The sequence below is a fragment of the Peromyscus eremicus genome, chromosome 2 (genome assembly GCF_949786415.1).
Source record: "Peromyscus eremicus chromosome 2, PerEre_H2_v1, whole genome shotgun sequence".
NCBI classification, from domain to species: domain Eukaryota; kingdom Metazoa; phylum Chordata; class Mammalia; order Rodentia; family Cricetidae; genus Peromyscus; species Peromyscus eremicus.
Window position 1 is genome coordinate 129,947,256 of NC_081417.1, and position 26,837 is coordinate 129,974,092.

General features: G+C 47.7%; 1 protein-coding gene across 1 annotated transcript in view; it reads right to left on the minus strand.

Moving 5' to 3' along the window:
- Armh1 (armadillo like helical domain containing 1) overlaps positions 1-26,837 on the minus strand; it is a 47,555-nt gene that overhangs the window by 1,378 nt on the left and 19,340 nt on the right. The window contains exons 3-9 of the mRNA XM_059254828.1: positions 24,469-24,696; positions 18,475-18,543; positions 16,378-16,544; positions 12,846-13,042; positions 11,179-11,263; positions 449-571; positions 305-377 (exon numbers count right to left, since the gene is read on the minus strand). Coding sequence (XP_059110811.1) covers positions 305-377; positions 449-571; positions 11,179-11,263; positions 12,846-13,042; positions 16,378-16,544; positions 18,475-18,543; positions 24,469-24,674 — 920 coding nt within the window. The 5' untranslated portion in view covers positions 24,675-24,696. The remainder of the gene's footprint in view (positions 1-304; positions 378-448; positions 572-11,178; positions 11,264-12,845; positions 13,043-16,377; positions 16,545-18,474; positions 18,544-24,468; positions 24,697-26,837) is intronic.

The window sequence follows — 26,837 nt, forward strand, 5'->3', positions numbered from 1 at the left end:
TCCTGAGAAGCCCATACCCACACTATGTGTCGGTATTTCTTTTCTTTTCTTTTTTTGGAGACCGGGTCATACTATAAAGCCCTGGCTGGCCTAGAACTCACTATGTGGACAAGGCTGGTCTTGACCTCACATAAATCTGCTGGCCTCTACCTCCCAAGTATGTGTCCAGCCTTGTGTCTTTCTTTTAAAATTAAACTATGTTATGAGCTGGGCACAGTGGCACATGCTTTTAGTCCCAGGGCTCAGGAGGCAGACAGTGTCAGGCTTGGCTTGCTGCAATCACCCACTCCCTCTGCTGGCCTACCCAATGGTCTTGGCGGCTGCAGCCTGCTTCAGGAACACTGGGAGCTGGGTGCTGATCTGAAGAAGCGAAGGGTCTGGAGAAAGGAGGGACCATTAGCCAGGAGCCCTTTCCCTCCTCCGGGGCAGTCCCCACCAGGAGTCCTACCAGTGAAGATCTTGGCCTGCAGTCTGGAAGTCTCCTTGACTGGTGGGATAAGCAGGGCCACAAGGCCCTTGAGCAGAGGCAAGCGCACATCGTAGTGGATCAGGTCCTTTATCAGCTCGATGGCTGGGGAAGGACAGAGATGCTGGAGAGGCCCCTAGTCCTTCAAAACTCTTCACTACCTTTTTTTTTTTTTTCAGAGCTGAGGACCTAACCCAGGGCCTTGTACTTGCTAGGCAAGCAGTGTACCACTGACCTAAATCCCTAACCCCACCTTCTTTTTAAAAAGATTTATTTATTTTATGTGTGTGAGTGTTCTATCTGCATGCCAGAAGAGGGCATCAGATCCCACTATAGATGGTTGTGATCCACCATGAGGGTACTGGGAACTGAACCTGGGTCCTCTGGAAGAAGAGCCCGTGCTCTTAACCACTGAGCCATCTCTCCAGACCTCACCACTACCTTCTCCCCTGCCCTCTCCATCCCCTCTCCCAGTGCTTTCTGGGGCTCAGCACCAGGGAAGGCCTTATATGGGGAGGTTACACTTCCTTCCTGCCCTTCTGGAGCTTGTGATTAGAAACCAGCAAGAGGAGGAGGCAGAGGGAAGGAACGGGGTGGTGAGCCCCCCCAGGAAAGGCCTGGAGGTCAGAGCTGGAGGCTTGAGGCTCACAGAAGTGAGTTGCCATCAGCTTGGAGGAATTCAGGTTTGATGGAGGAGGAAAGGGCTGAGCTAGGACAGATTTCATTTATCTTTTAAAAATTTGATCCCTATGGATCAAACCCAGGGGCTCCTACATTCTAGGCAAGCACTCTACCGCTTAGCTACATCCTCAGGCCTGGGCTGGGCTTTTTTTTTTTTGAGACTCCCTATCTTACATCGTTGCCCTGAGGTTGATCCCCAGAAACCAGGTAAACATAGAAGAGAACTGACTCCACCAGGTGTCCTCTGACTTTCACAGGGGCAACCATGGCATGCTAATGCCCCCCAACATGCTTGTAACCCTAATACTTGGGATGCAGAGTCAGGAGAATCAGGAGTTCGAGGCCATTAAAGAAAAGACAAATGTTATCATTTTTACTATTTTCTACAGGGAAAATATTTTCCAGTTTCAAATAACTCTGGACTTTGGAATTATAACCTATTTTTTATGTTAAAAAAACATTTAAGTGGAAAATGCTGAAGGACCACTGAACTCGATGTTGTATTTTCATATCATTTTCTGTATAAAATAATGATTATAAATGTTTGTTTAAAAAGGGGGGGGGAAAGGGCTGGAGAGATGGCTCAGAGGTTAAGAGCACCAACTGCTCTTCCAGAGGTCCTGAGTTCAATTCCCAGCAACCACATGGTGGCTCACAACCATCCGTAATGAGATCGGGCGCCCTCTTCTATATACATAATAAATAAATAAATCTTAAAAAAAAAGGGGGGGGGGAAAGAAAAACCAAATAGCCAGGAAAGGTGCCTAGAACGTCTGCTTCCTCCACAGACACTTCCTATAGGGAGATGCTTATAGTTCTTGCACTCCAGAGGATGAGGCAGGAGGATTGTGAGTTTGAGGACAGGTTTTAGGTAGATCAAGACCCTGTATCAATATGTATATGTACACGCACACACACACACATACATTTTGACAAACCAGAACACGATTCTTTTTTTTTTTTTTTAATTATGTATACAGTGTTCTGTCTGCATGTACGCCTGAAGGCCAGAAGAGGGCACCAGATCTCATTACAGATGGTTGTGAGCCACCACGTGGTTGCTGGGAATTGAACTCAGGACCTCTGGAAGAGCAGCCAATTAATGATCTTAACCGCTGAGCCATCTCTCCAGCCCCCCAGAACACGATTCTTAAGCAGCTCAGCATGGTAGTACAGGCTTGTACTCTAAGCACCTTGGGAGGCTGAGGAAGGGCAGAGGCAGGAGCATTGTGAGTCTGAGGATAGCCTGCACTATATAGCAAATTCCAGCCTAAGCTGGGCTACACAGTGAAACTCTGTCTTGAAACAACGACCAACCAGGACGGAACAACAGTGACCATGGCCACCCCCTGCCCTTTGGACTGGCTGCCACTTCTCTGGTTGTGTTTCATGGAGGTCCTTGGGTACTCTCAACATCAGTCCCTGATGCCTATCCCCTGTAGCTGTTACTCAGACGGAGTTCTTGGCATTTTTGTTGTTATTGTAGTGGTTGGGGCCCAGGGTCTCACTATGGATCCCTAGCTGGACTGGAACTTGTTCTGTAGACCAGACTGACCGTGAACTCACTGAGATCCTCCTGCCTCTGCCTCCCGAGTGCTGGGATTCCCGACTGCATTGCCATAGCTGACTGCTTAGATGTTCTAATGGAACCATAGAGCCAACAGTATTGTACAGGGACAGGGTCCAGCCCTGAGGAGGTGTAGAGCACTTGGGCCCTCTATGGCTTCTCCCAAACCTTATGTAGACAAAATAATAGTCAAGGTGCCGCTAATGCTTGGCAGCCATCTTGGGCAGCGGCCGGTGTCCAAACTGTCAAGTCTTTCTTACGGCTCAGCTGCTGTGGTCGGTCAGTGCAGCTGAGTTTGGATCTGAGTGCTTTGGCTCCTTTTATCTGACCGTGTGTCACTTTGTCAGCTCTAGCAGGATGCCACAGCAGTGCCGGAGCACCCTGGGAAAATATGTCTGAGATGTGAAGAGAGAATGACTGGGTGGACGCTCAGGACCAAAGTGAGGGAAGAAGATATGTTGATGTGATTCCCTGGCCACAAGCAGCGTTTTCTGTAATGTAGAGTCAAGTATTCCAGGAGAGAAATTTCTTCTTCTGCCATTCCGCTTTACACTAAAGGCTCCATCTTTGTTAATTGTGCAACTGGAACACTAGCAGCTCCTGGCACAGATGAAGATTTATTCATGGAGTCATTTCTGATTGTTTTAAAATTCACAGCTGCCACTGTTTATACTCACAGAGAAGAAGCAAGCAAGGCCTTGCTCAAATGTCTCTCTGAGCAAGCACGTTACTGAGCCAGCCCCCCACCCCTGGGCCAATACTGATGGGGCATGTCCTTGCTCCAGGACCCGTGCTGAGGAAACGCCAGTGCTCACCAGATACAAGGTGCTGCCCTCACAGGCCGTGGACACTTATTTCAAGAGGAAAGAGTCATTCCTCAAATCCAGAGAATAACTAGAGTCCACAATGGACATAATAGCAATACTCGGGAGCTGGAGGGTCATTGTTTACTGCGTAGTGAGTCTGAGGCCAGTCTAGGCTAAGACCCTGTCTAAAAAAAAAAAAAAAAAACCAAAGCAAGCTAACAGCCTGTCTGCACAGAGTACCTCATCTTTCCCTGCTGATCCCTCTTTGAACAGATGAAGAAATTGAGAACAAGTGGCCTCCTCAGGGAGCCAGTGGACAGGAAAGCTTGGACGGTGGGCAGGGTTAATGTTCCTTGGCAGAAGGACGTCAAGTGGCCCAGTTAAACACACACACACACACACACACACACACACACACACACACACACACACGCCAGTAGGGGTGGTACATGCCTTTAATCCCAGCACTCCGCATGGAGAGGCAGGAAGATCCTGTGAGTTGGAGGCCAGCCTGGTCTACAGAGTGAGTTCCTGGACAGCCAGGGCTACACAGAGAGACCCTGTCTTGGGTAGGAGGGCAGGAAGTGGTCCAGCACCTGGTAACCCTGGATACTCCATATGTTGGGGAAAAGTAAAATATCCCGCCTCAGGGGTGTGTGTGTGTGTGTGTGTGTGTGTGTGTGTGTGTGTGTGTGTGCCCGCCCAATGTTAGAGTTGGTTGTCAGAGAAACCGAAAACCTCTGTGGATGGGAATGAATGAGTAAGGCTGCCCTCTGTAAGGGACTGACAGTGTGAAGGGATCTGTAGTCATCAGCCAGTGCCTACAAACAGGATTCCTGTGACATACTCTCCTCTTTGTCCTGGGAAGATCTTTTCATGGGAAGAGGAGTTTGGGGTCTGACACTCATCCAGACAGACCCCATCACAGGAGCTTCGTGCCAGAACACCCTTGCTTCCTGCCTCCTCCCCCATCTTCCCAGAACCTGCAGTCACTTCCTGTCTCCCTATAGCTGGAAGCCTGGAGGCCTTTGTTTCAGTCTACATAGAGTTCAGCTAACCAGCACCTCCCTTGAGCCTCCTCTGTAGAATCTGGTTTAGGGAAGTAATACGATTTTTTTTCTGTTAATCTGTCTATAAATATAAATCTATCTATAAATATAACCATTTTATAGATCAAGATGAAGAAGGCCTTACAGTGGACAGAATAAATCTAAAACTTCTGTACACATTCAGCCACTTCCAAGGTGCCCACATATTCTCAGGCAGCAGAGGAATTCTTTGCTCCTAGAGTCTTGGGAAACCAGGGCACCAGTTTACTGTGCACTTCTAGACAAGACTGCCATCTGCTGGCTGTACCAGGGAAGCGCGTGTCAACACAAATTCTCTTTCAGCCGAATGAGCTTGGCAGGCTGTCCTTGACCAGTCATATACTCTCTGATTGTTGTGTGTTCATCCTATTCAAATACTAATGTTGAAGCCCTAAAAATAGACTAATTCACTACTTTTTCACGACGACATAAAGACCAATGTTGAAACACTGAAAACTGATTGCTTGATTATTAGACACAGAGCCTTCACTGTTTTAGTTATATAGCTCAAACTGGCCTTAAACCTGTGGCAATCCTCCTGCCACAGCCTCCTTCATTTGGAATTACAGGGATATGCCACCATGCCCAGCTAAAAATACTTTTAGAAAATGATTTTTTAAGTCTGGGGAGGGCCGATGAGATGGTTCAGTGGACAAAGGCACGTGAAGCCAAACCTGACTAGCTGGGTACTTCCCCAAGGACCACATGGCGGGGGGGGGGGGGGGGGGGGGGGCAAAAGCCCTGTTCACTGTCCTCTGACCTTCACAGCCCTGCGGCGTGCACCTGTTCCCCCATAAATAACAAACAAATACAGAAATGTACTAAAGGGCAGGAGAGGGTCTGTGGCTAAAGCACTTGGCAGGCAAGCTTGAGAAGCAGAGTTCATGTCTCCAGCACCCAGGTAGGTGCTGGGGTGGCATGGTGGCCGGACTGGACTCTCAGCACTAGGGAGCTAGAGACAGGGGCCACCAGGGGCAAGCTGGCTAGCCCAGCTCACACTGGTGAGTTACAGGTTCAGGGAGAGACCGCAATCTGTAAGGAGAGTAGTGGAGGAAGACATTTGATGTCAACTTCTGACCTCCATATGCACCTGCACACATGTGGGTACACACACGAGCTCACACATGCACACAAGCATGCATGCGAGCGTGCGCGCACGCACACACACACACATACACACACACAAATTTTAAAGTCTAGCAAGATGTAGTAAGCCTATGGACGTAGCTGAGAGAAGCTGAGACAAATGGGTCACTTGAGTCTAGGAGTTCAAGGCCATCCTGGTCAATTCAGTAAGAATCGGCCCGAGATACAAACAAAAAATGCATTATCATTATTGTTAATGAATTAATTTGGAGACAGGTCTCTCTATGTAGTTCTGGAGCTTGCTATGTAGCCCAGGCTGGCCTCCTATTCATAGATCCTTCTCCTGCCTCTGCCTCCCGAGTGCTGGGATTAAAGGCGTGCGCCACCGCCGCCCGGCTGCAGCAAGTGTCCTTAATCACTGAGCTGGTTTCTCCAGCTTCCTCTCCTGGGCAAGTACAACCAGCCTGTGATGCAAAGTCCCTCTAAGAACTGAGTCAAACATCATGGTGGAAAAACTGGAAACAAGTTTGCCTTGGGATTTCTACCTGGACTCTAGATAACCAGCTGTATAGTAAAACTCTTCAAATGCTAAAAAAAAAATGTCACACTTTCAGTGCTAATATAACTGGGTAGATGTGATGCACTTGTTTAAAAAACTGGATTTGGGAGCCTGTGAGATGCTTCAGTGGTAAAGGTGCTTGCTGCCATGCCTTGACACTGAACACACACACACGCTTAAAATGTTAACATTTTAATACTGTGTGTGCGTGTGTGTAGGTTAGAGGACAACTTGGAGGGTTTCTTTTTTTCTCTCTCTCTGCCTGACATCTCTCGAGGGTCCTGCTGGGTCGGTGCAGGACCTTCTCAGTCATTAATATCGCTGTTGTACTTTGGGGCTGATGAATTAGCCACAGCTTCAACTTCCTATAGGACACGTGATCATTTAATTAGTACCGCTAGTGAGTTCCAGTTATCAGTTCAGTTAGGTAAGATTTTTATTCTCCAAAGGACCATTTTTTTCAAATTCATAGTCATTTTTATGATAAACTTATTTATTATACTATTTGTCAGATTTTCAAGGAGTTTTGTTTTTCATAAGACAGTGTTATTTGGCCAGGCACAGTGTCACACGCCTTTAATCCCAGCACTCGGAGGGAGAGGTAGGCGGATCTCTCTGAATTTGAGGCCAGTCTATTCTACATAGTGAGTTCCAGGACAGCCAAGGATATAGAGACACTTCATCTCAAAACACCAAGGGGAAAAATAGACAGTGTCACACCATGTAGCCCTGCTGAACTTTCCATTCCTTTGCCTCAGCGCTGGGGATTACACGTGTGTATACATCACCATGCCTGTCTCAGCGCTGGGGATTACACGTGTATGTACATCACCATGCCCTGTCTTAGCGCTGGGGATTACACGTGTGTGTACATCACCATGCCCTGTCTCAGCGCTGGGGATTACACGTGTGTGTACATCACCATGCCTGTCTCAGCGCTGGGGATTACACGTGTGTGTACATCACGATGCCATGTCTCAGTGCTGGAGATTACATGTGTGTATACATCACCATGCCCTATCTCAGTGCTGGGGATTACACGTGTGTGTACATCACCATGCCCTGTCTCAGCGCTGGGGATTACATGTGTGTGCACATCACCATGCCCTGTCTTAGCGGTTTTCATTAGATAGTATGGCAGTTTTTAAATATGCCTACCGAGTTTGAAAAGTTTTGTATGTATTACCTGTGTATGACGTGTGTGGGTGTGGAGGTACATGTGCCACAGCATGTGTGTTGCGCTCAGAGGACACGGTGAAGTCAGTTCTCTCCTCCATCTTTATGTGCCTTTGGGGAACTAAGCTCAGATCATCAGGTTTGACAGCAAATACTTTTACCTGCTGAGCCATCCTGCTGGCCCCACCAACATTTTAGTATGTTTTTTGTTTTTGTTGTTGTGTTTTTGTTTTTTCAAGGATGGAACCTACTTTCCTGTGAGTGGGAGCTGCACGGGCTTCTTGCTGACAGGACCAAGTAGAAGAAGCATACAGGTAGAGAGCTCTTAGGGCATCTTTCTTGTTCTGTCGACTTACTCTTTTTATTTAGGTATTTTTATTTATTTACTTTCTATTTTATCTATTTTTTATTGTTTTCATCTTTAGTTATCTATTTTGTAGGTGTGTATGTGTGTGCAAATAGGTACATGCACGCCATAGTACACCTATGGAGGTCAGAAGACAGTTTATGGGAGTCAGTCCTCTCCTTCCACCATGCGGGTCAGGGACCAAATTCAGGTCATCAAACTTGAAGGTGAGCATCTTTGCTGGCTGAGCCATTTTGCAGGCCCTTGGAAGCCCTTGGATCTCTTTCTCTCTCTTTCCTCTGTGTCTCTCTCTGTCTCTGTCTCTTTCCAGGATCTTACTGTACATGTAGCCCTGGCTGCCTTGAAACGATTTCTAGACCAGGTTAGCCTTGAATTCACAGAGCTCCAACGCTTCTGTTTCCCAAGTGTTGGGATTATAGCTGTGGCCACCACACCAGGCTGGATCTCTCTGAGGGATACCACTGCCGTGTTGTGAAGACACTCAGCAGCCATAAGCAGAGGTCTCATACTGAAGAACTGAGGCTCTTAAATGCTGGGATTACAGGTGGGCATCACCATAGCTAGTTCTGACTCGGGATCCTTTGTCAGGTGACTTCTATATCATTCCCCACGGGGCCATGTGACTCACTCCAAGACCTGGGAAGACAGTACGGCAATGGAGCAGGAAGCCTGAGTTCTTTTCCAGAGTACCTGGGTTCAGCTGCCAGCACTCACATGGCAACCAGCAACTGTCTGTAACCCCAGTTCCAGGGGATCCAGTGCCCTCTTTCGGCCTCCACAGGCACCAGGCAAAACACCCATATCATAAAATAAAATAAAAATTAATTTGATTTACATTTAGCTGGATGTGGTGACACATGCCTTTAATTGGAGCACTTGAGAAAAAAAGACTGTGTGAGTTCCAGGACCACATGGTGAGACACTGTCTCCAAAAAGAAAATAAAATAAAATTCACAAACTTACTTGTTGTGTGTATTTGTGTGTGTGTGCACATTCCACAATGTGCCTGTGGAGGTCACAGGACAACTTGTGGGAGACAGTTCTCTCCTTCCATGCGTAGACCAGGGATCGGACTCAGGTGACAAGCTTGGTAGCATGTGTCTTCACCTACTCAGCCATCCCACCAGCCCTGTTTGTTTGGTTTGGTTTTGAGACAGGGGCTTCCTAGCTCCGGAGGCTGGCCTCAAGCTTTTGGGCTTTATCCTCTCCAGGGAAAGGACACACAGCGAGTGCCTGGTTTTGTCACTTTGAACTGCTAGTTCTGATAAGTCCCCTCCTGCCACCAATTCCTGGAACAGCAATCTTTCCCGAGAGGAAAGTGCCATTTTTCACTTCAAAGCAGTTATAAATGGAGATAAATTCCAGGCAGGACCACTTTGGAGAAGTCCTTTCTTAGTTCTGATTTTGGCTTCCTTAGCTTAAGTGGGATGGTCATTAAAGGAATTCTGAAGTCTTTGGTGTGATAAAAGCTCTGACACAGTGAGCTTAGGTCAAAGGCACCCTCCCTTGCTCGCTGTTTATCCTTTTGAGTGAAGCGGGTCAGGAGTAAAGGTGCCAGAACTCCTGGAGTGAGTTAAGACGGCCCTGACCACAGTGCTGCTTCCCTCCCCTCCCCCAGGGACATCCACCCCAGTGACAAGTCACATGAACCTTGCATCCTGCATCAGTTTAGTGTGCGTGTATGTGTGTGTGTGTGTGTGTGTGTGCGCGCGCGCGCGCGCGTGCAAATGCAAAGAACCCAGGACCCTGATCTTCACTGACCCCAGCTGTGGCTCCAGTGTGGCCTCAACTGTCCAGACAGTAGAGCAGAGATGAGCCACATCTACTGTGCCTGGATTCACTTGTGTTTATTCACATTCATTCATTCATTCATTCATTTGTTCATTCATTCACAATCCTGACTCTTGGAACAGATGCCAGTGTTACGATCACAGTAGTTGGCTGGATGTAGTAGCAGGCAGAGGCAGGGGGATCAAGAGTTCCAGGCAAGGTTGGGCTGTGTTTCAACACCAGGACCACCTAAAAGAACCAGGGTCTAGCCCAGCACGGTGGAAGGTCTAGCCCAGCCTGGTGGAGTGTGGGGAACAAATGAAGTCCTGAATGAACGTGTGTCATTGACACAAGTACAGCCATGTTAAGGACCCCAGAGCCTCGGAGCAGGGACACGGTGAAGCCTTCCCTGGGTGAGGCTCAGCGGGACAGCAAAGGCCTCCTTCCTCAGGACCAAGTACAAATCAGGATGAGTACTGCGGTCTGTAGCTAAAACCAGTGTGTCCAGAAACTATCGCCTCCGCTTCCTCCTCCCAGATGTTCACAGCTGGAGATGGCTGCCTCTGGAGCTCTACTGCCTCCTCCTTTTCAGCTGTGCTCAATACACCTGCCTCTGGATTCAGATGCATGAAATCAACGCGGCTTATGGCACTCTCCATGAGAGCGCCTAGCCCACCCGATTCCAGCCTCCCCTCCCCTGTCTGTCTGTCCTTGCTCCACTCTTCATTGCTCAAGTCAGGTGTCCAGGACCCAGCCACTGAGGTCACAGCAGTGGTGTGGGCTCAGAGTCCCAGCAGGGAAGTAGAGTAGAGAGGCTCGTGAGCTCAGGACTAGACCCTCCCCGTGTGGTGGTGCTGCGTGCCTGTAATCCCAACACTTGGGAGCCGATAGAGAGGACAGAGAGGTCAAGACCAGCCTAGACTGCACAACAGTCTCCAAAGGAGAAAGAAAACAATCCAAATCAGGAACCATCACCAGATACTTCACCATTCACTCCCTCTGACAGCCTGGAAGGTGGCCGGCTTCGTCCTCCTAGGACTATTTTGAGAAATAAGTGAAACAGCCCATGGAAGGTCAATAAATGAAAAGTTATGGATGCCATTAACTAGTCCAAATTAGTTTTCTTTCTTTCTTTTTTCTTTCTTTCTTTTACAAGAAAGACATTCCCTAGGGTGTCTTTTGTTTGTTTGTTTTGTTACGAGACAGTCTCATAATGTAGCCCTGGCTGGCCTGGAATTCGAGATTCTCCTGTCTCAGTCTGGGGATAGAAGGAAGTACCACCATGTTAGGCTTCCTTTTTCTTGGTGTTTGAAGTTCACCCCAGGCCTGTGCACACTGGAGCATGCTATCACTCAATCACACCCTCAGGCAGGGGCTTCAGTGCAGCCAGCTAGAAGCATGAGAGACGCTCTGGACCTAGTCGGTTCTAAGGACTGCTCAAACAAATGAAATATAAATACCATTTTCTGAACGACTTGCTGGCTCACACTAAACCAGCCTCTCCCCAGTCAATGTTATTTTAGACACTCAGCAACAGGCTCTTTACGACTGGAGGGAGACTCGGGAGAAGGGCCTCTTGCTGTCACCTTTGGTGACCTGGAGGCCTCCTTACCTTCATACTGGACCTCCAGATGCATTGTGTCCAGGACCTTCAGCACACAGTCCACGATGCTGGGGTGTGTCGCCCCAATGATTGACTACAAGACATGAGGGGAAGAGGGTTGACTCATTGGGCCTCGAAATGCAGTGAGGACCCCTAGACAGCCGGGCTGGGGGGTGAACTGACTTTCTAGTCTTTAGCTCAAGAAGCCTTCAGCCAAGTCTCCTGGCTGCCTGTTAAGACATGCAGGGCCAAGGGCTGAGACTTTGGCTGGGGGAGGGAGGTCACAGGAGGGGAAAACCCCTCATCTTAGATCCTGAGATCTTCTTTTTCTGGAAGCTCACTTTTAGTTTTACTTCTTCAGACTTTACCTATGCCCCATGCACCAGCTACCGAGAAGACAGAGCCATGTAAGCAAGGCCTACCAAAGTACTGGCCGTAGGAGGCACTGGGTGGGAACTCAGGGATCCCCTGGTCTGAGCCACAGCCCCCCTCAGCTCTAGGAGGCATCCCTTCGTCTCTCCTGACTTGGTGCATTCTGCCTGGGGAGTTTTTTTTTTTTTTTTTTTTTTTTTTTTTTTTTTTTTTTTTGAGACAGGGTTTCTCTGTGTAGCTTTGCGCCTTTCCTGGATCTCACTCTGTAGACCAGGCTGGCCTCGAACTCACAAAGATCCTCCTGCCTCTGCCTCCCGAGTGCACCACCACCTCCCGGCAGCCTGGGGAGTTTTATTTACTTCATTTTCACTTGTTATTAACTGTTTGTGAAACCCAAACTGCTGTCTTCATCCTGGGCCTTTCTCCGGAGTTTCAGCCTTTAATTTTCCATGGCCCGGTGGCCTCAGTGGTTCTCTCTCTCCCTCTTCCTCTCCCCCCACTGTCTCTTTTAGTTTTTCTTTCTTTTTCTTTTTCTTTTTTTGGTTTTTCGAGACAGGGTTTCTCTGTGTAGCTTTGGAGCCTGTCCTAGAACTCACTCTGAAGAATAGGCTGGCCTCGAACTCAGAACTCAGAGATCTATCTCTCTGCCTCTGCCTCCCAAGTGCTGGGATTAAAAGTGTGCAACATCACTGCCCGACTTGATGTCTGTTCTTAGTTCTACACCTTCTGTCTTAGAAGTGTCTATCCACCTTGGTCACCTCTGCACCCACACTCACCATTCAGATCCCTTTGTCGTCTGCCACCTCCAGCCTGTCCTCTGGTGCACTTGTGAGAGTTTTGACCATTCATGTCAAAACCACATTCCCCTCCTTAGTAGGCACGATGCCACCATACCCCAAACCTGACTTCACTCACATTCTAGGGCAGAAGCCAAGAAAAGAAAGGAGCTTTTGTAATCAGAGAGATCTGGCCTCTCCACTTCCACACTTCCACAGAAGTGCCACGCTTCCCTCCCTGTCAAATGGATGCCTTTAATCTTTCTACAGTTCCCTAGTCATCCTTGTTGCTTGTCTCAACCACTTTGAAGTCTGCCAATATCTTTCTGATCCTTAAATAAACAGGACAAATCACTCTGCTGGGAGACATGAACCCGCTGGGCCGCCTTGGCCTTCGGAAGTGATGCTGATTGAATATCAGACAGGCAGTGGGAGGCTGAGCTCTGCCTCTCAGGCCTGTGGGGGCTGCTGGGAAAGGTAATTGTAAGACTACACCATGTGAATCCGAACTGCAGAGCTGTGGCTTACCTGGGCAGTCCTGAGAGTCTGCAGGGCCAGCTGCTGGGCTTTTGGGCACCCACAGGGCAGCAGAGCTATTAGACCTTTATACACTTGATTCTGGTACTTGGGGTTACCATGGACCAGTGTGTCCAGTAGAACCTGCACTTCCTCCTGGGTCTCTTCTGATTTAGACTTTGCCAGAAATTCTGCTATGGCTCTCACACCTGGACAAAGAAGAGAAAATGCTAAATCGGACAGGATTTAGGAAAACAATTCCCATTCAAGGTTGCATAATGGGGATTGCCTCAAGAGCTTTTCAATCAAGCTTGTTGAACCAAGGCAAAGCTAAGGATCAGTTTTCATGTTGCATTACTGACCTGTTTACCTCCAGCTGTGTGGCCAGAGTAGTTTTGTGCAGCATAGGCCAGTGTGTGTGTGTGTGTGTGTGTGTGTGTGTGGCTTAGAGGGAAAATTTCTTGCCCTGAACTCATGAGGCCATGAGTTTGATATTCAGCAAAAGAACAACATCAGAAATTGTTCCATCTGCATATTTTGTAAGGTTCCCCCAACCCCCCAGACAGGGTTTCTCTGTGTAGCTTTGGAGCCTATCCTGGATCTCACTTTGTAGACCGACCAGGCTGGCCTTGAACTCACAGAGATCCACCTGCCTCTGCCTCCCAAGTGCTGGGATTAAAGGCATGCACCACCACCACCACCACCGCCCGGCTTTGGGCTTTGTAAGTTTATTTTAAACTTCAAAACACAGTTTTGTTTTCTGTGCTGGTCCTATAACCCTTTCTCACCAGACTGTAGTTTTTGCTTTTTAAGACAATCTCACTATGTATCTCTGGCTATCCTGGAACTCACCATGTAGACCAGGTTGGCCTCAGACTCACAGAGATCTGCTTGGTTTTGTTGTTTTGTTGTTGAGATCTGTTTGTTTGTGTTGGGATTAAAGGTATGTACCACCACACCCAGCTGACTGTAATCTTTTTAGGGACAGGGCCTTTTATTGGCTTTCCAACGTGAGGCCCAACTTTCCACACAGAGCCTGAAAGCTGAAACAAACAAACAAACAAACAAAACCCCAACCAACCAACCAAATGTAATTCTTACTTGATAACTGTTCTTATTGTATATAGTTTACTATGTTCAAGTTAAAAAATCTTCCTTTTTATTTAGACAAAAAGGGGGAAAGGTTGTGAAATATTTGTTTAACTAACTAGGTAAAGATGTGTTACATTTGTCTATGTTGCAGAATATTTGTTTAACTATGAAAAGATGTGTTGTAAGCCGGGCGGTGGTAGCGCACGCCTTTAATCCCAGCACTCGGGAGGCAGAGTCAGGCAATCTCTGTGAGTTCGAGGCCAGCCTGCTCTACAGAGCAAGTTCCAGGATAGGCATCAAAACTACACAGAGCCGGGCGGCGGCGGCGGCGGCGGCGGCGGCGGCGGCGGCGGCGGCGGCGCACGCCTTTAATCCCAGCACTCGGGAGGCAGAGCCAGGCGGATCTCTGTGAGTTCGAGGCCAGCCTGGGCTACCAAGTGAGTTCCAGGAAAAGGTGCAAAGCTACATAGAGAAACCCTGTCTCGAAAAAAACCAAAACAAAAACAAAAAAACAAAACAAAAAAAAAACTACACAGAGAAACCCTGTCTCGAAAAACAAACAAAAAGAAAAGAAAAGATGTGTTGTATTAGTTTATGCTGCATTTGTTTAATTATGTAAAGATATGTTTCACCTTGCCTGTTTACGGCACCTGATTGGTTTAATAAAAAGCTGAAAGGCCAATAGCTAGGCAGGGGGAGGGATGGGCAGGGCTGGCGGGCAAAGAGAATAAGTGGGAGGAGGAATGTTAGGGAATATTATTTTAAGGTGTGTTGCTTTTGTTTATGTTGTATTTGTTTAACTCTGTAAAGCTGTATTACTGTGCCTGTGTAAAACACCTGATGGTCTAATAAAGAGTGAATGGCCAATAGCAAGGACAGGTGGGGCTGGCAGGCAGAGAAAGAATAAATAGAAGGAGAAATCTGAGAGGGAGAAGAAGTAGCCAGAGAAGGAGGAGACTTTAGGGGCCAGCCACCCAGCTACACAGCAAGCCACAGAGTAGGAGTAAGATTTACAGAAGTAAGAGAACGGGAAAAGCCTGGAGGTAAAAAGTAGATAAGTTAAGGAAAGCTGGCAAGAAACAAGCTAAGGCTGGGCATTTATAAGTAGTAATAAGTCTCTCCGTGTTTATTTGGGAGCTGGGTGGCAGGCCCCCAAAGAGCCAAAGAGTAACAACAAACAACAACAGAGGAATCTAGGCTTGGGAGAGAACAGGGAGAAAGAGAGGAAGATGCCCGGGGCCAGCCAGTGAAGCAACCGGCCAGTCAGCCAGACACAGAGGAAGCAGGAGAGTAGGACATACAGAATGAAAGAAAGGTAAAATGCCCAAGGCAAAACAGATGAAGAGAAACAGGTTAATTTAAGTTAAAAAAGCTAGCCAGAAACAAGCCTAAACTAAGGCCAAACATTCATATCTAATAATAAGTCTGTCATGACTTGGGGGCTGGCAGTCTGAGAAAATATGCTATATTTACTACTACTACTACTACTACTACTACTACTACTACTACTACTACTACTACTACTATTACTACTACTGCTGCAGGGTCTCATGTTGCCCAGAGTGTCCTCAAACTTACTGTGTATCTGGGGATGAACTTAAACTTCTGATCCTCCTACCTCACCCCCCCCCAATTCCTGCGATTGCAGGTGTGCACCCCACACTTAGTTTTAGGGACTGTACTTTTCCTCTTTCTCTCCTAACACCTTTATATATACTCAGCACCGTAGGCATCAATAATTTTAAATGATTACTCTTTTGAAAGTTTAGTTCATGAGTGTTTTGCCTGCATGTATGTCTGCGCACCACTCATGAGTCTGGTGCCTGCAGAAGCCAGAGGAGAGTACCAGATCTCCTGGAACTGAAGTTACAGACATTGTGAGACATTGTTGTTGGTGCTGGGAATAGCGCCTGGCCCTTCTGAAAGAGCAGCAAGTGCTGTTAACCACCTCTATAGCCCAAGCTGTATGTATTTATTTTTAGCTTTTTGAGACAGAGTCTCTCTAGGTATCCCTGGCTGTCCTGGAGACAGAGTCTCTCTAGGTATCCCTGGCTGTCCTGGAGACAGAGTCTCTCTAGGTATCCCTGGCTGTCCTGGAGACAGAGTCTCTCTAGGTATCCCTGGCTGTCCTGGAACTCCTATGTAGACCAGGCTGACTTCAAATGCACAAGATCATCCTGCCTTTGTCTCTCCAGTGCTGGGGTTAAAGGTGTGCACCACTGTTTCAGTTAGGGTTTGAGCAAACGATGAATCCCAGAAGCCATAAATCTGGTCTTTTGGTTGTGACGTGGACAGAGCAGCTCATGGAGGGAACGGTATGAAATGCTTCCTGTGCACCTGGCTGTCCCATGATAGCCTTTTCCCTTGGCAGTGTGGGTGCTGTCAACTCCAACCAGGCACAGGAGATGTGCCCACAGGTTGGCACGCCCAGGTGGGCACACCCAGGACCTACCGTAGCTTTCACAGATGAGTTCCTTGTACTTCCTGCCAGTATTTGCAATAATCTGAAGCAGTTTGATGGATTCCTTCTTGTCCTCTTCCTTGATTTTCTCTAGGCCAAGTATTTCCAAGAGCGTTAGGACACCTCCAATCTCAAGAAATTCTATCAGGTACCGATTGCTGTCCAGAGAGGAGACCACACACACACAAGATACTGGGGGCGCTGTAGTTGGCATTTTCTTTGGGCTGCCAACCAGCTCCCAAATAAAGACACTGAGACTTATTAATTATGAATGCTCGGCTTTAGCTTAGGCTTGTCCCACTAGCTCTTTTAACTTAATTTAACCTGTTTCTATTCTTCTGTGTTTTGTCTTGGGGCTTTTCATCTTTTTTTTCATTCTCTGTGCCCTAATTTCCTGCTTCCTGTGTCTGGCTGCCTACACCCTGGCATCTCCTTGGCGTCTTTTTTCTTTCTTCTCCAGAGACTAAATTCTTCCTCCTCCTCACTTTCCCTGCCCAGAAGTCCCGCGTATACCTCCTTCCTCTCTATTGGCGGTTTGCTTTTTATTAGACCAGTCAGGCAGGCAAGGTAAAACAGCAACACATCTTTACATAGTTAAACAAATGCGGCCCATCTTTACATAGTTAAACAAATAGTTCACAACATAAACAAATGCAACACATCTTTACATAATTAAACAAATGCAGCACATCTTTACATAGTTAAACAAATGCAACACCTTTGCATAGTTAAACAAATATTCCAAAACTGGGCTCCTCAACACTGAACCAAAGGCATCTAAGGAAAAGGTACTGTCTTCACAAACTTGCCTCAGACCCAGGAGATGTCCACAGATAGAGACAGAATTGTTTGGATTTTTAAGTTTTAATATATTTTAAAAGTATTAAACTATATAATATATGAAACATTAAAATATATAAGTATTATAATGTATGTATGTATGTATGCATATATATAGGAATTCACTTTGTAGACCATGCTGCCCTCAAGCTCAGAGCTCTACCTCCCTCCACCTCGCAAATGCTGGGATCAAAGGCGTGTGCCACAGCTACCCAGCTGTATATTTGTTTAGATTACTCCTCGCCATGCTGTCTTGAACTTGCTATCCTGCCTCAGCTGCTGGAGACCTGAGATTACAAGCATGTGCTACTGTGCCTAGCCAAGGAAATGCTGGGACTCAATCCAACAGGCATCCTTGGCTTTGTCTCTTTCTAGTCTCTGGATCTGCCTTCCTGCATGTTTTGGACAGGGTCTCACTATGTAGACTGGGACTGCTATATGGATCAAGCTGGCCTTGAACTTGCAGGGATCTCTTGCCTCTGCTTTCTGCCTACCGGGATTATAAATGTGAGCCCCCACAGATGGCCAGCTTTTTCCTATCTCCTCCCCTGCCCTTCTCTCTCCTCTCCTCCCCTCCTCTCCCCTCCCCTCCCCCTTCCCTTCCCTTTCTTTTTTCTCAGTCCCCTTCTTTCTATAATGGCACTTTACTTGTCCCTTGGTGAATCATGCTTCCTCCACTCAAGGGCCAAGGGATTTGGTGGAGCAAACATGTGACAGGGGATGGCATCTTTCTGACTGCAGAAGGCGGGTAAGTGGCCTATGCTGGTTCACCTAGTAGACCCCATGGGAATAACCACGCTCTCTTGCAGGTGTACTTGGGCCACAGGGATGGTTTCTGGAGGGCCCAAGGACCCCAGGACACAGAGGCCTCTGAATATGGGGACTGACTGAGAAAAGGAGAAAGAGAGATAAAGAGACCAAACCCTGGTGAACTTAGTAAAACCCCTGGGTCTGATCAGGCCTGAAATAAGTACATCCACCCTCTGGGCTTTTTCAGCTAAGTGAGCCAATAAATCCCCAGTTCCCTAGTCTAGTATAATGTGTTTTTTATTTTACTTTCTTTTATATACTCAACCAACATGACGCTGACTAGTGAAGGGTCAACGGGAAATAGGGGATGAAAGAGAGACAAGAGCAGAATATAGTTGTCTCTGGGCTCATCCTGCTGGTACCTAGAACCCATGGCCTCATGTGGACTGAATGAGTCTGACTTGTGGCTGAGACCCAAGTCTCTGGAATGGGACTTACCTGCTCACCGCAGACAAGAAGATGCCAATGGACCTCAGGATCTTCTCTAAATCCAAGCCAGTCATATAGCTGCAGTGGAGTTAAGGCGTGCTCCCAGGTGATTTCCCACTTAGACTGATCCCTAGTGCTGCCCGGGGCCCAGGATGAGCAAGTCGCTGACTGTGCTCTTTATCCTGAGGGGAACCACTGGCTGAAGGGCAGAGCTATGTTGGGATGCTACCTCCATCCCTCTTCTCTAAGAAGTTCTTCCAGGGCAGTCAAGCCATGTGGGCTCTACAATCTTCCTAGGGAGCAAAGAGGCTCCCGTAAATCCAAGTGTATGGAGAAAACTGATGGTCACCTTCTCAAGCCTCTCAGAGCTACACATCCTTGCGTCTCGGCACAGCTCTTTATTTTGGGCCTCATTCCTAGACTTCTCTACCAAGAATTAGCTTCAGCTGGGAGTGGGGGCACGCGCCTTTAATCCTAGTACTCGGGAGGCAGAGGCAGGTGGATCTCTGAGAGTTCAAGGCCACCCTGGTCTACATTGTGAGTTCCAGGACAGCCAGGGCTACACAGAGAAACCCTGTCTCGAAAACCAAAACAAACAAACAACAAAAAAGAATTAGCTTTATCATTAATTCTCCATTCTGTACTTGCTCAAAGTTTTACACTGGAGGTCACTATTCTTATGAAGAATTGCATGGCTTCCTAATAAGAATAACAGGAAATGGAGGAAAAATTAAACTCTGATTTAAAACAACCTCAGTATTTAATGTTATTTTTTAATGTGAGCCTTTGCAAAAAGCCTCGCTGCAATAAAGCATCCAGAGCACGCTTCGGCTCAAATGCAAGGTATGAAATCAAGCCACAGCAGAAAGGGAGCCAGTCAACAATTACTAGGCTCATAACACATCACAGGCTCTTAGAACACTTAAGAAATTAGCTGGAATTATTGCAGTCCATGAGGATGAGTGAGAGCCTCCAGGACTGATACAGGCTAATGTAATGGGCTGGAGGTAATGGTGCTTTGTTGGGGGGGTGGTGTGGTGAGGCAAATTATCTCTGCTGCACCCCAGTTCCCAGGATGCCAATAGAAGGAGAGACGGATTGGCTCATTAGGAAAGGCTTTTTACTGCAAAAACAGTTTGCTCTGGAGCCAGGCTCCCCGCCTGTTGCTATCCTAGCTCGGGCCAGGCGATTAGCCACATAGTAATCTCTTTATTGCTACATTGTCCCTCTCTTCGTGCAGTCCATTCCCATTCCATCTTTTTCTGAAGTTACTAGCTAGGCTGACCGGCTTCTGTCATCTTTCCCTCCCCCTGCGTCCCAGGCTAGTCTTGATTTCAGTCACTTACTATTCATGCTTTTCCTCCCTCCCCACTTCCTTTCCCTCCTCCTCCCTCCCTCCCTCTTTTCCCCACTCTCTCCTCCTCCCTCTCTCCCTCCCTCTCTCCCCTTTTCCTCCCTTTCTTCCTCCCTCCCTCTCTCCCTTCTTTCTGAAAGGGTCTTGCTATGTATGTAGCCCAGGCTAGTCTGGAACTCACTGGGATCACAGGCGTGTGCCACTATACATAGCTCTACTCAACCTTTCTAATACATGAGTGGTACAGAGCTCAGGGCCTAGAACATAAAAAGACTCAGAAAATGGCAGCTAATAGTGTCACTATTATTGTACAAATCATTGGTTGTGCTGATCTGTTAAGATTTAAGAGTGACGAAAGGTTTAGGCTTATGTGATTAGTTTTGCAGAGAATAACGATGTTGTTATATTTGTTTGTTTTCCTTTTAGGTGGTAACTGGAGGAGTTGGTGGGCGGGATCTCTAACCAACTATACTGTCACTTTTACTAGGCTACTTCTTTGTAGAAGGTAAGATATGGATGATTCTAGGTGTGGAAATGGGGTCTATTGAAGAGTCATCCTGTCAGCAGTGGCTCAGTGTCCTCTCAGTGGCAGACACACGGCATTTGGAGAAGGCACGATGCCCGGTCTATCAAATGCACTGAACTGATTACAGAAGAGAAGAGGTGAGCAGTGCGCATGCCCCTTAGAAGCATGAGCACTTGGGCAGTTAGAGCACTTGAGGGGCGGTTAGGACAGACCCTGCAGCAGAGGCAGAGAAAACATGGTGCCAGAGGGGGACAAGGAACAGAGTGCTTCAAAAGGGGCAGTGGACAGAGTAACACTGCACTCCTCAAGTGCCAGCACTTGGGAGGTTGAGGGAGGATGACCACGTGTTCAAGGGTAGTAGCTTGGGAGACAAGCAAGATCCTGTCCAATAAAAGGAGAATGGAGGTGCAGTGGCTATCGTAGGAGGGCTGAAAAACTTGAAAGGGCACAAAAACCAATCCCCAGTCAAATTCAAATCCACTGTGTTTCTTTTTCTTTTTTCCCTCCTGTTTCTTCTTTCAGACAGGCAGGATGTCCTTGTGTCACCCCCCCTCCCCCCCGCCCGCCCGCCGCCCCAGACAGGGTTTCTCTGTGTAGCTTTGCTCCTTTCCTGGAACTTACTTGGTAGCCCAGGCTGGCCTTGAACTCACGGAGATCCGCCTGTCTCTGCCTCCCGAGTGCTGGGATTAAAGGCGTGCGCCACCACTGCCCAGCCAGGCAGGGTCTTATGTAGCCAAGATTGAACTCTTGAGCTTGTTATACCGGCAGAAGATGACCCTGAATTTCTGATCCTCCTCCCTCCATTTTCCAAGTTCCAGGATTACAGACATTTGCCCACATGCCTAGCTTGCTTTGCTCTCTTTCCTTCTTGTTGACCTCATCAAATTCTGTCAACATAATACTCAAAATATTGACATTAAGGCCAAGTGTGGGAACCCACACCTGTAATCCCAGCACTTGGTAACGGAGGCAGGAAGATCTCCATAAATTCCAGGTCAGCCTGGGCTACATAATGAGTTCTAGGCCAGACAGTAATATAGGAAGACCTTGTCTCAAAACCAAACAAATCCAGGACAAAAAAAGTTAGTATAAAGTTCTTGATAAAATATCCAAGTTTTAAATGGAACCAGGATCAGAGCATGTACCTCCCTCACCTCACCCTGTGGTCACAGGAAATGCTAAGACAACAGGAAACACAGTCTAGACTTGACAGCAAAGTGGCTGCTGCTAACTGGTGAGGTTAAGGTTAGCCGGGGGTGGGGTGGGGTGGGGTGTGTGTGTGGGGTGTGGGGTGTGTGGGGTGTGTGGGTGTGTGGGGGTGTGGGGGTGTGGGGTGTGTGGGGTGTGTGGGGTGTGTGGGGGTGTGGGGGTGTGGGGGGTGGGGTGGGGTGCGGGGGTGTGGGGGTGTGGGGGGTGTGGGGGTGTGGGGGTGGGCAGAAGCCAGAGTTCAGGAACTGAGGTTTCCCAAGCTTGGCAGCTCTACCACCAAGTCACTAAATTCCTGCAAAACACCAGTGTTTGCTGAGATGATCTGTGAACAGCTGGCCTGAGATGGCACACACCTGTAATTCCAGCACTTGGAAGGCCAGGAGTTCAAGGTTATTGTTGGTGGGCTAGCTAGTTTTTATGTCAGCCTGACACATTTCTGGTCATCTGGGGAGATGGAATTGTAACTGAGGAAATGCCTCCACCGCATTGGCCTGTAGGTAAGCCTGTAGGGCATCGTCTGGTTGATGACTGATGTGGGAGGGCCCACCTCACTGGGGGAGGTGCCACCTCTAGGCTGGTGTTCCCAGCTGGTAGAGGAAAGTAGGATTAGCAGCCATGGAGAGAAGCCAGTAAGCAGGGCAATCCCATGGCGGCCACGTCAGTTCCTGTCCCTAGGTTTGTTCCTTGAGTTCCCGCCCTGACTTCCCTAGATGATGGACTACCAGCTGTAAAATGAAATACACCCTTTCCTCCAAAGGTGTTCTGGTGGTGGTGTTTTATCACAGCAATAGAAACCAGAACACTTGGCCATACAGCAAGTTCAAGGCCAGCTTGGGCTCTAATGAGACCCTGTCACAAAAAGAAAAAATCAAGAAAAATGGCAGGGTTAAACCTTCCATCTACTAAATAAGCCTTCTGATCAGGTAAGAGGCAGGCTGGCAATCTGCATTTAATTATTAAGGGAGAAGGAATTCAGACAAAGGGGCTCATAGAAAGGAAGAGGGTTCAGAGAACAAGAAAGATACACAACAGGAAGGTCTGAGGTGGGCTGGGGGTGAACTCGGTGGTGGAGAGCTTGCCCAGCATGTGTAAGGTCCTGGGTTCTAGCCCCAGCACTAGGGGAGAAAAGGTCTGAAGAAAATCCAGGGAGAGCAAAGTACTGTGGGGCTCACACACAGCACAGCCTCCGCTCACTCACTGTCAGCAACGGTGACCAAACTGTCTTCATGACTGCGTCCAGGACGCCACACAGCACAGGCACTGAAACTTTCCCTCAGGTTTTTTAGGTTGAGTTGTTTATGATTTTTACGTATGAGTGCTTTGTCTGTGTGTGCGCTCACACACCAGAAGAGGGCATCAGACCCATCATAGAGGACTGTAAACCACTCTGGTTCTGGGAATTGAACCCAGGACCTCCGGATGAGCAGCCAGTGCTCTTAATCGAAGTTGAACCTCTTTTTCTCTAGTTTCCTAAACCAGAAGTGTAACAGTCTGCCTGCGGCATGAGCAGAGACAGTGGTTGGATGTCTCCAGGTAAAGGGCTCAGATTCAGGAAGGAAATTGGTGACTTCCAGTTGAGTGGCACTGGCATCACAATAACGGATTTGATTATCTAGGAAGAAGCAGAATGGAACGGGCGTAGAAAAGGCAGACGCTCAGGACACTCCAAGAGTTAAGGGAAGGGAGAGGGCCAAGGAAGAAAAGGGTCAGCCAGAAGGAAAGAGAAAACACCAGAGCCGAACCACAGAAGTCAAGGGAACGGTTTTGAGAAGTGGGTAGGGCTGACTGACAGATGCCATCAAGAGGTCATGTATGAGGAATGAGGATGTGGCCACCGGGGTTGGCAGTCAGAGAACCAACGGAGACCTCGGGGCACTGGTGGAGCCGGGCAGGCAGAAGTGAGACCTTAGTGGGCAGAGGAAACAGCGGAAGGGGAGACAGGGAGACATGATGACCTTTCCAGCTGGTTTCATTGTGAAGGGGAAGGACTGGCTGAGCTCAGGGTTGAGGCTAGGATTTAATTTTAATTTTTAGAGTTAATGCCAGGCATGGTGATGCTCATCTGTGGTCCCAGCGTGTGGGAGGTGGAGGCAGAAGGACAAGACATCTTTAGCAACACAGTATTTGAGGCTGTCCTGGGCTATATAAGACTCTAACCCCCCACCCCCACCCCCCAAAAAAAAGGGGTGGGGTGGGGCTGGTAAGATGGCTCAGCTCTTAAGAGCACTGGCTACTCTTTCCAGCACCCACATGGTGGTTTACAACCATCCTCGCCACGCGGTGGTGGTGTACGCCTTTAATCCCAGCACTCGGGAGGCAGAGCCAGGCGGATCTCTGTGAGTTCGAGGCCAGCCTGGTCTACAGAGTGAGTTCCAGGAAAGGCACCAAAGCTACACAGAGAAACCCTGTCTCGAAAAACAAAACAAAACAAAACAACAACAAAAAAACCATCCTCAACTCTAGTTCCAGATGATCTGATGCCCTCTTCTGGCCTCTGAGGGCACTAGTAACACATGTGGTACACAGACATACATGCAGCCAAGATACACACACACATACACACACAGACAAATAGTAATAATAAAAGATGAGAAATAAGTTGGTGATAAAGAAAATGGAAAAGATGTAAGACCAAAACCAAAGTCCCTAAGGAAGAGAGTCAAGTGTAAAATAAACATAAATTTGACCCAGACAGAGTACTAGCTGCCCACGCCTCAGACAAACAGAGGTTAGAATAAGGACACACTTAGAGTCGGGAAGACAGACTGTCAATAGAATTCTTGCCTTTGGGGATATTTCTATCACCATTTTGTTTCAGTTCTAAAATATTGGAACCAAGAGAAAAACTTCCTCCACTATAATCTGCCCCCCTCTTTGAATGACTCCCCACTTCCCACCAGTGCAGCAAGGATACATGATTCTAAGCCAGGTGGTCAGCCGTATGAGGAACAGGCTGGCCCCCTGGGAAAACTCCAGCTCCAGCTCAGGGCCGGTCTTGCCTTCGTTGGTCTCGATGAACTTGGTGAGGATCTGAGTTCTTAGGCCTTTGCCGGCATTGTCCCACTCTTGCAGAAAACTTAGGAGGCGGCTGATTGCGGCCTGCTCCTTTACAGACGTCATGCTCAGCCAGTCCCAAGGCTGACTACAAGGTACAGAAAATGAGGTACCGAAATGTTCAGAACCACGTGACTTCATGAGCTGTGCTTTTCTTTCTTTCCTTTTTTTTTTTTTTTTTTTTTTTTTTTTTTTTTTTGGTTTTTCGAGACAGGGTTTCTCTGTGTAGCTTTGGAGCCTGTCCTGGAACTCAGCCTGTAGCCCAGGCTGCCAAGAACTCACAGAGATCCGCCTGCCTCTGCCTCCCAAGTGCTAGGATTAAAGGTGTGCACCACCACCGCCTGGCAAGCTGTGCTTTTCTACTGATCTACTGCAGGCAAGGGGACCCTTCGTGCTGATGGACTTATGTACAAAAGCCATGCTAAGGTGGTTGAGGGCGTGGCTCACTGGTAGTGCTTGCAGGAGCCTCTGAATTTCATCCCTAGCACTGTGCAAAACAAAACAAGTGAACGAATGATGGCTGGGGCTGTAGCTCACAGGTAGAGGACTTGCTAAGCATGTGCAAGGCCCTGGGTTTGATCCCCAACACTAGAAAAAAAAATCCATTATGGAATGGCCACCTGCTACTTGAGCAGGCTTTAGCCAGGTTGTAACGGAGTGAAGAGCATCATGGTGGTCCGGAAGTGACACAGACTTACAGTCCCAGGACCTCCAGACACTGAGACAGGAGGAGGAGGATTTCAAAGTTAGCATGGGCTGAAGCTGAGAAAGAGCTGTTTCAACAGCATTGATAACATACATCAGGCTGGCCTTGAACTCAGGTCTGCCTGCCTCTGTTTCCCAGGTGTTAGGATTATACCACAGTGTTTGCTTGTTTCTTTTTTTTTTTCTTTTTGAGACATAGTCTTGCTATGTAGCCCAGGCTGGCCTTGAACTTCTGACAAACCTCCTGCCTTAACCTCTTGAATGCTGGATTAGAGGAGTTCAGATAAACATTTTTTTCCTGTGTGTAAAATGTGTGTGTGTGTGTGTGTGTGTTGGTGTGCACTCATGTGTGGACATGCATGTGGATGTGTAAAATGTGTATGTATGTTGGTGTGCACACATGTGTGGACATGCATGTGGATGTGTAAAGTGTGTGTGTATGTTGGTGTACACACATATGTGGACATGCATGTAGATGTGTAAAATGTGTGTGTGTGTGTGTGTGTGTGTGTATGTTGGTATGCACACGTGTGTGGACATGCATGTGGAGGTCCAAGATTGATGTTTGGTATCTTCCTTAATTGCTTTTTAGCTTATTATTTATTATTTTTATTTTTTTGAGATAGATTCACTATTTAGGCTTGGCTGACTTAGAACTCACTCTGTAGACCAGGCTGGTCTCGAACTCACAGAGATCCGCCTGCCTCTGCCTCCCAAGTGCTGGGATTAAAGGTGTGTGCCACCATGCCTGGCCCTGCCACCTTATTTTTTGAGATAAGGTTTTTATTGAACCTGGAACTCACCAGCTTGGCTAGACTCACTGGCCATGGAGTTCCAGGGATACGCCTGCCTTGGCAACCACCTAGTGATGGCTTTATAGGTGAGGGCTACCATGCCTGGCATCGGCGTGAAGGCCAGAACAGAGAAAACACAAGATCCAGGGTGGTAGGGAGAAGGTGTTTGCTAAAAGCCTCAGTGTCTCTCAGAGTGCACTTCAAACATGATGGGAGACTGGGGTCTTTTGAGACTCCGCCTGCTTTCTGTTGATTAGTTTAGGCGAAGTTCTTCTTAACCTTGTACTTGAAGCGTTTATTCTAACTCTTTAAAACACCGCGAAGTAAAGTTAGTGGGAAGAACAGCTTCTTATTCCACAGCTGGATTAATGGGCTGTGCTCTGTAGGAGCCTGTGTCCTTGGGAGAGTGTTTTCAGTGGGGGGAGGGAAGGTTTAAAATAAACCCGTTTCCCAAAAATAGTTGTGATTGAAAGTGTTATTATCCATAACAAATGTTAGTGCTGATGGGATAGAGGCATGTGCGATTCTTTTGTCTGACAGACAAGTGAAAGTCATATTTCACATTATCATGGGGTTTTCTGTGATTTACAGAATATTTGTGAAACATTACTTGCAGCGGCCATGATTGATATGGAGGGAACAGCTTGTGTGTAGGGGAGATGTGTATTTCACAAAGACTGTTCAACATGAAATTTACAGTCCCATAAAGTGCTCCTACATCTTCGCCAGA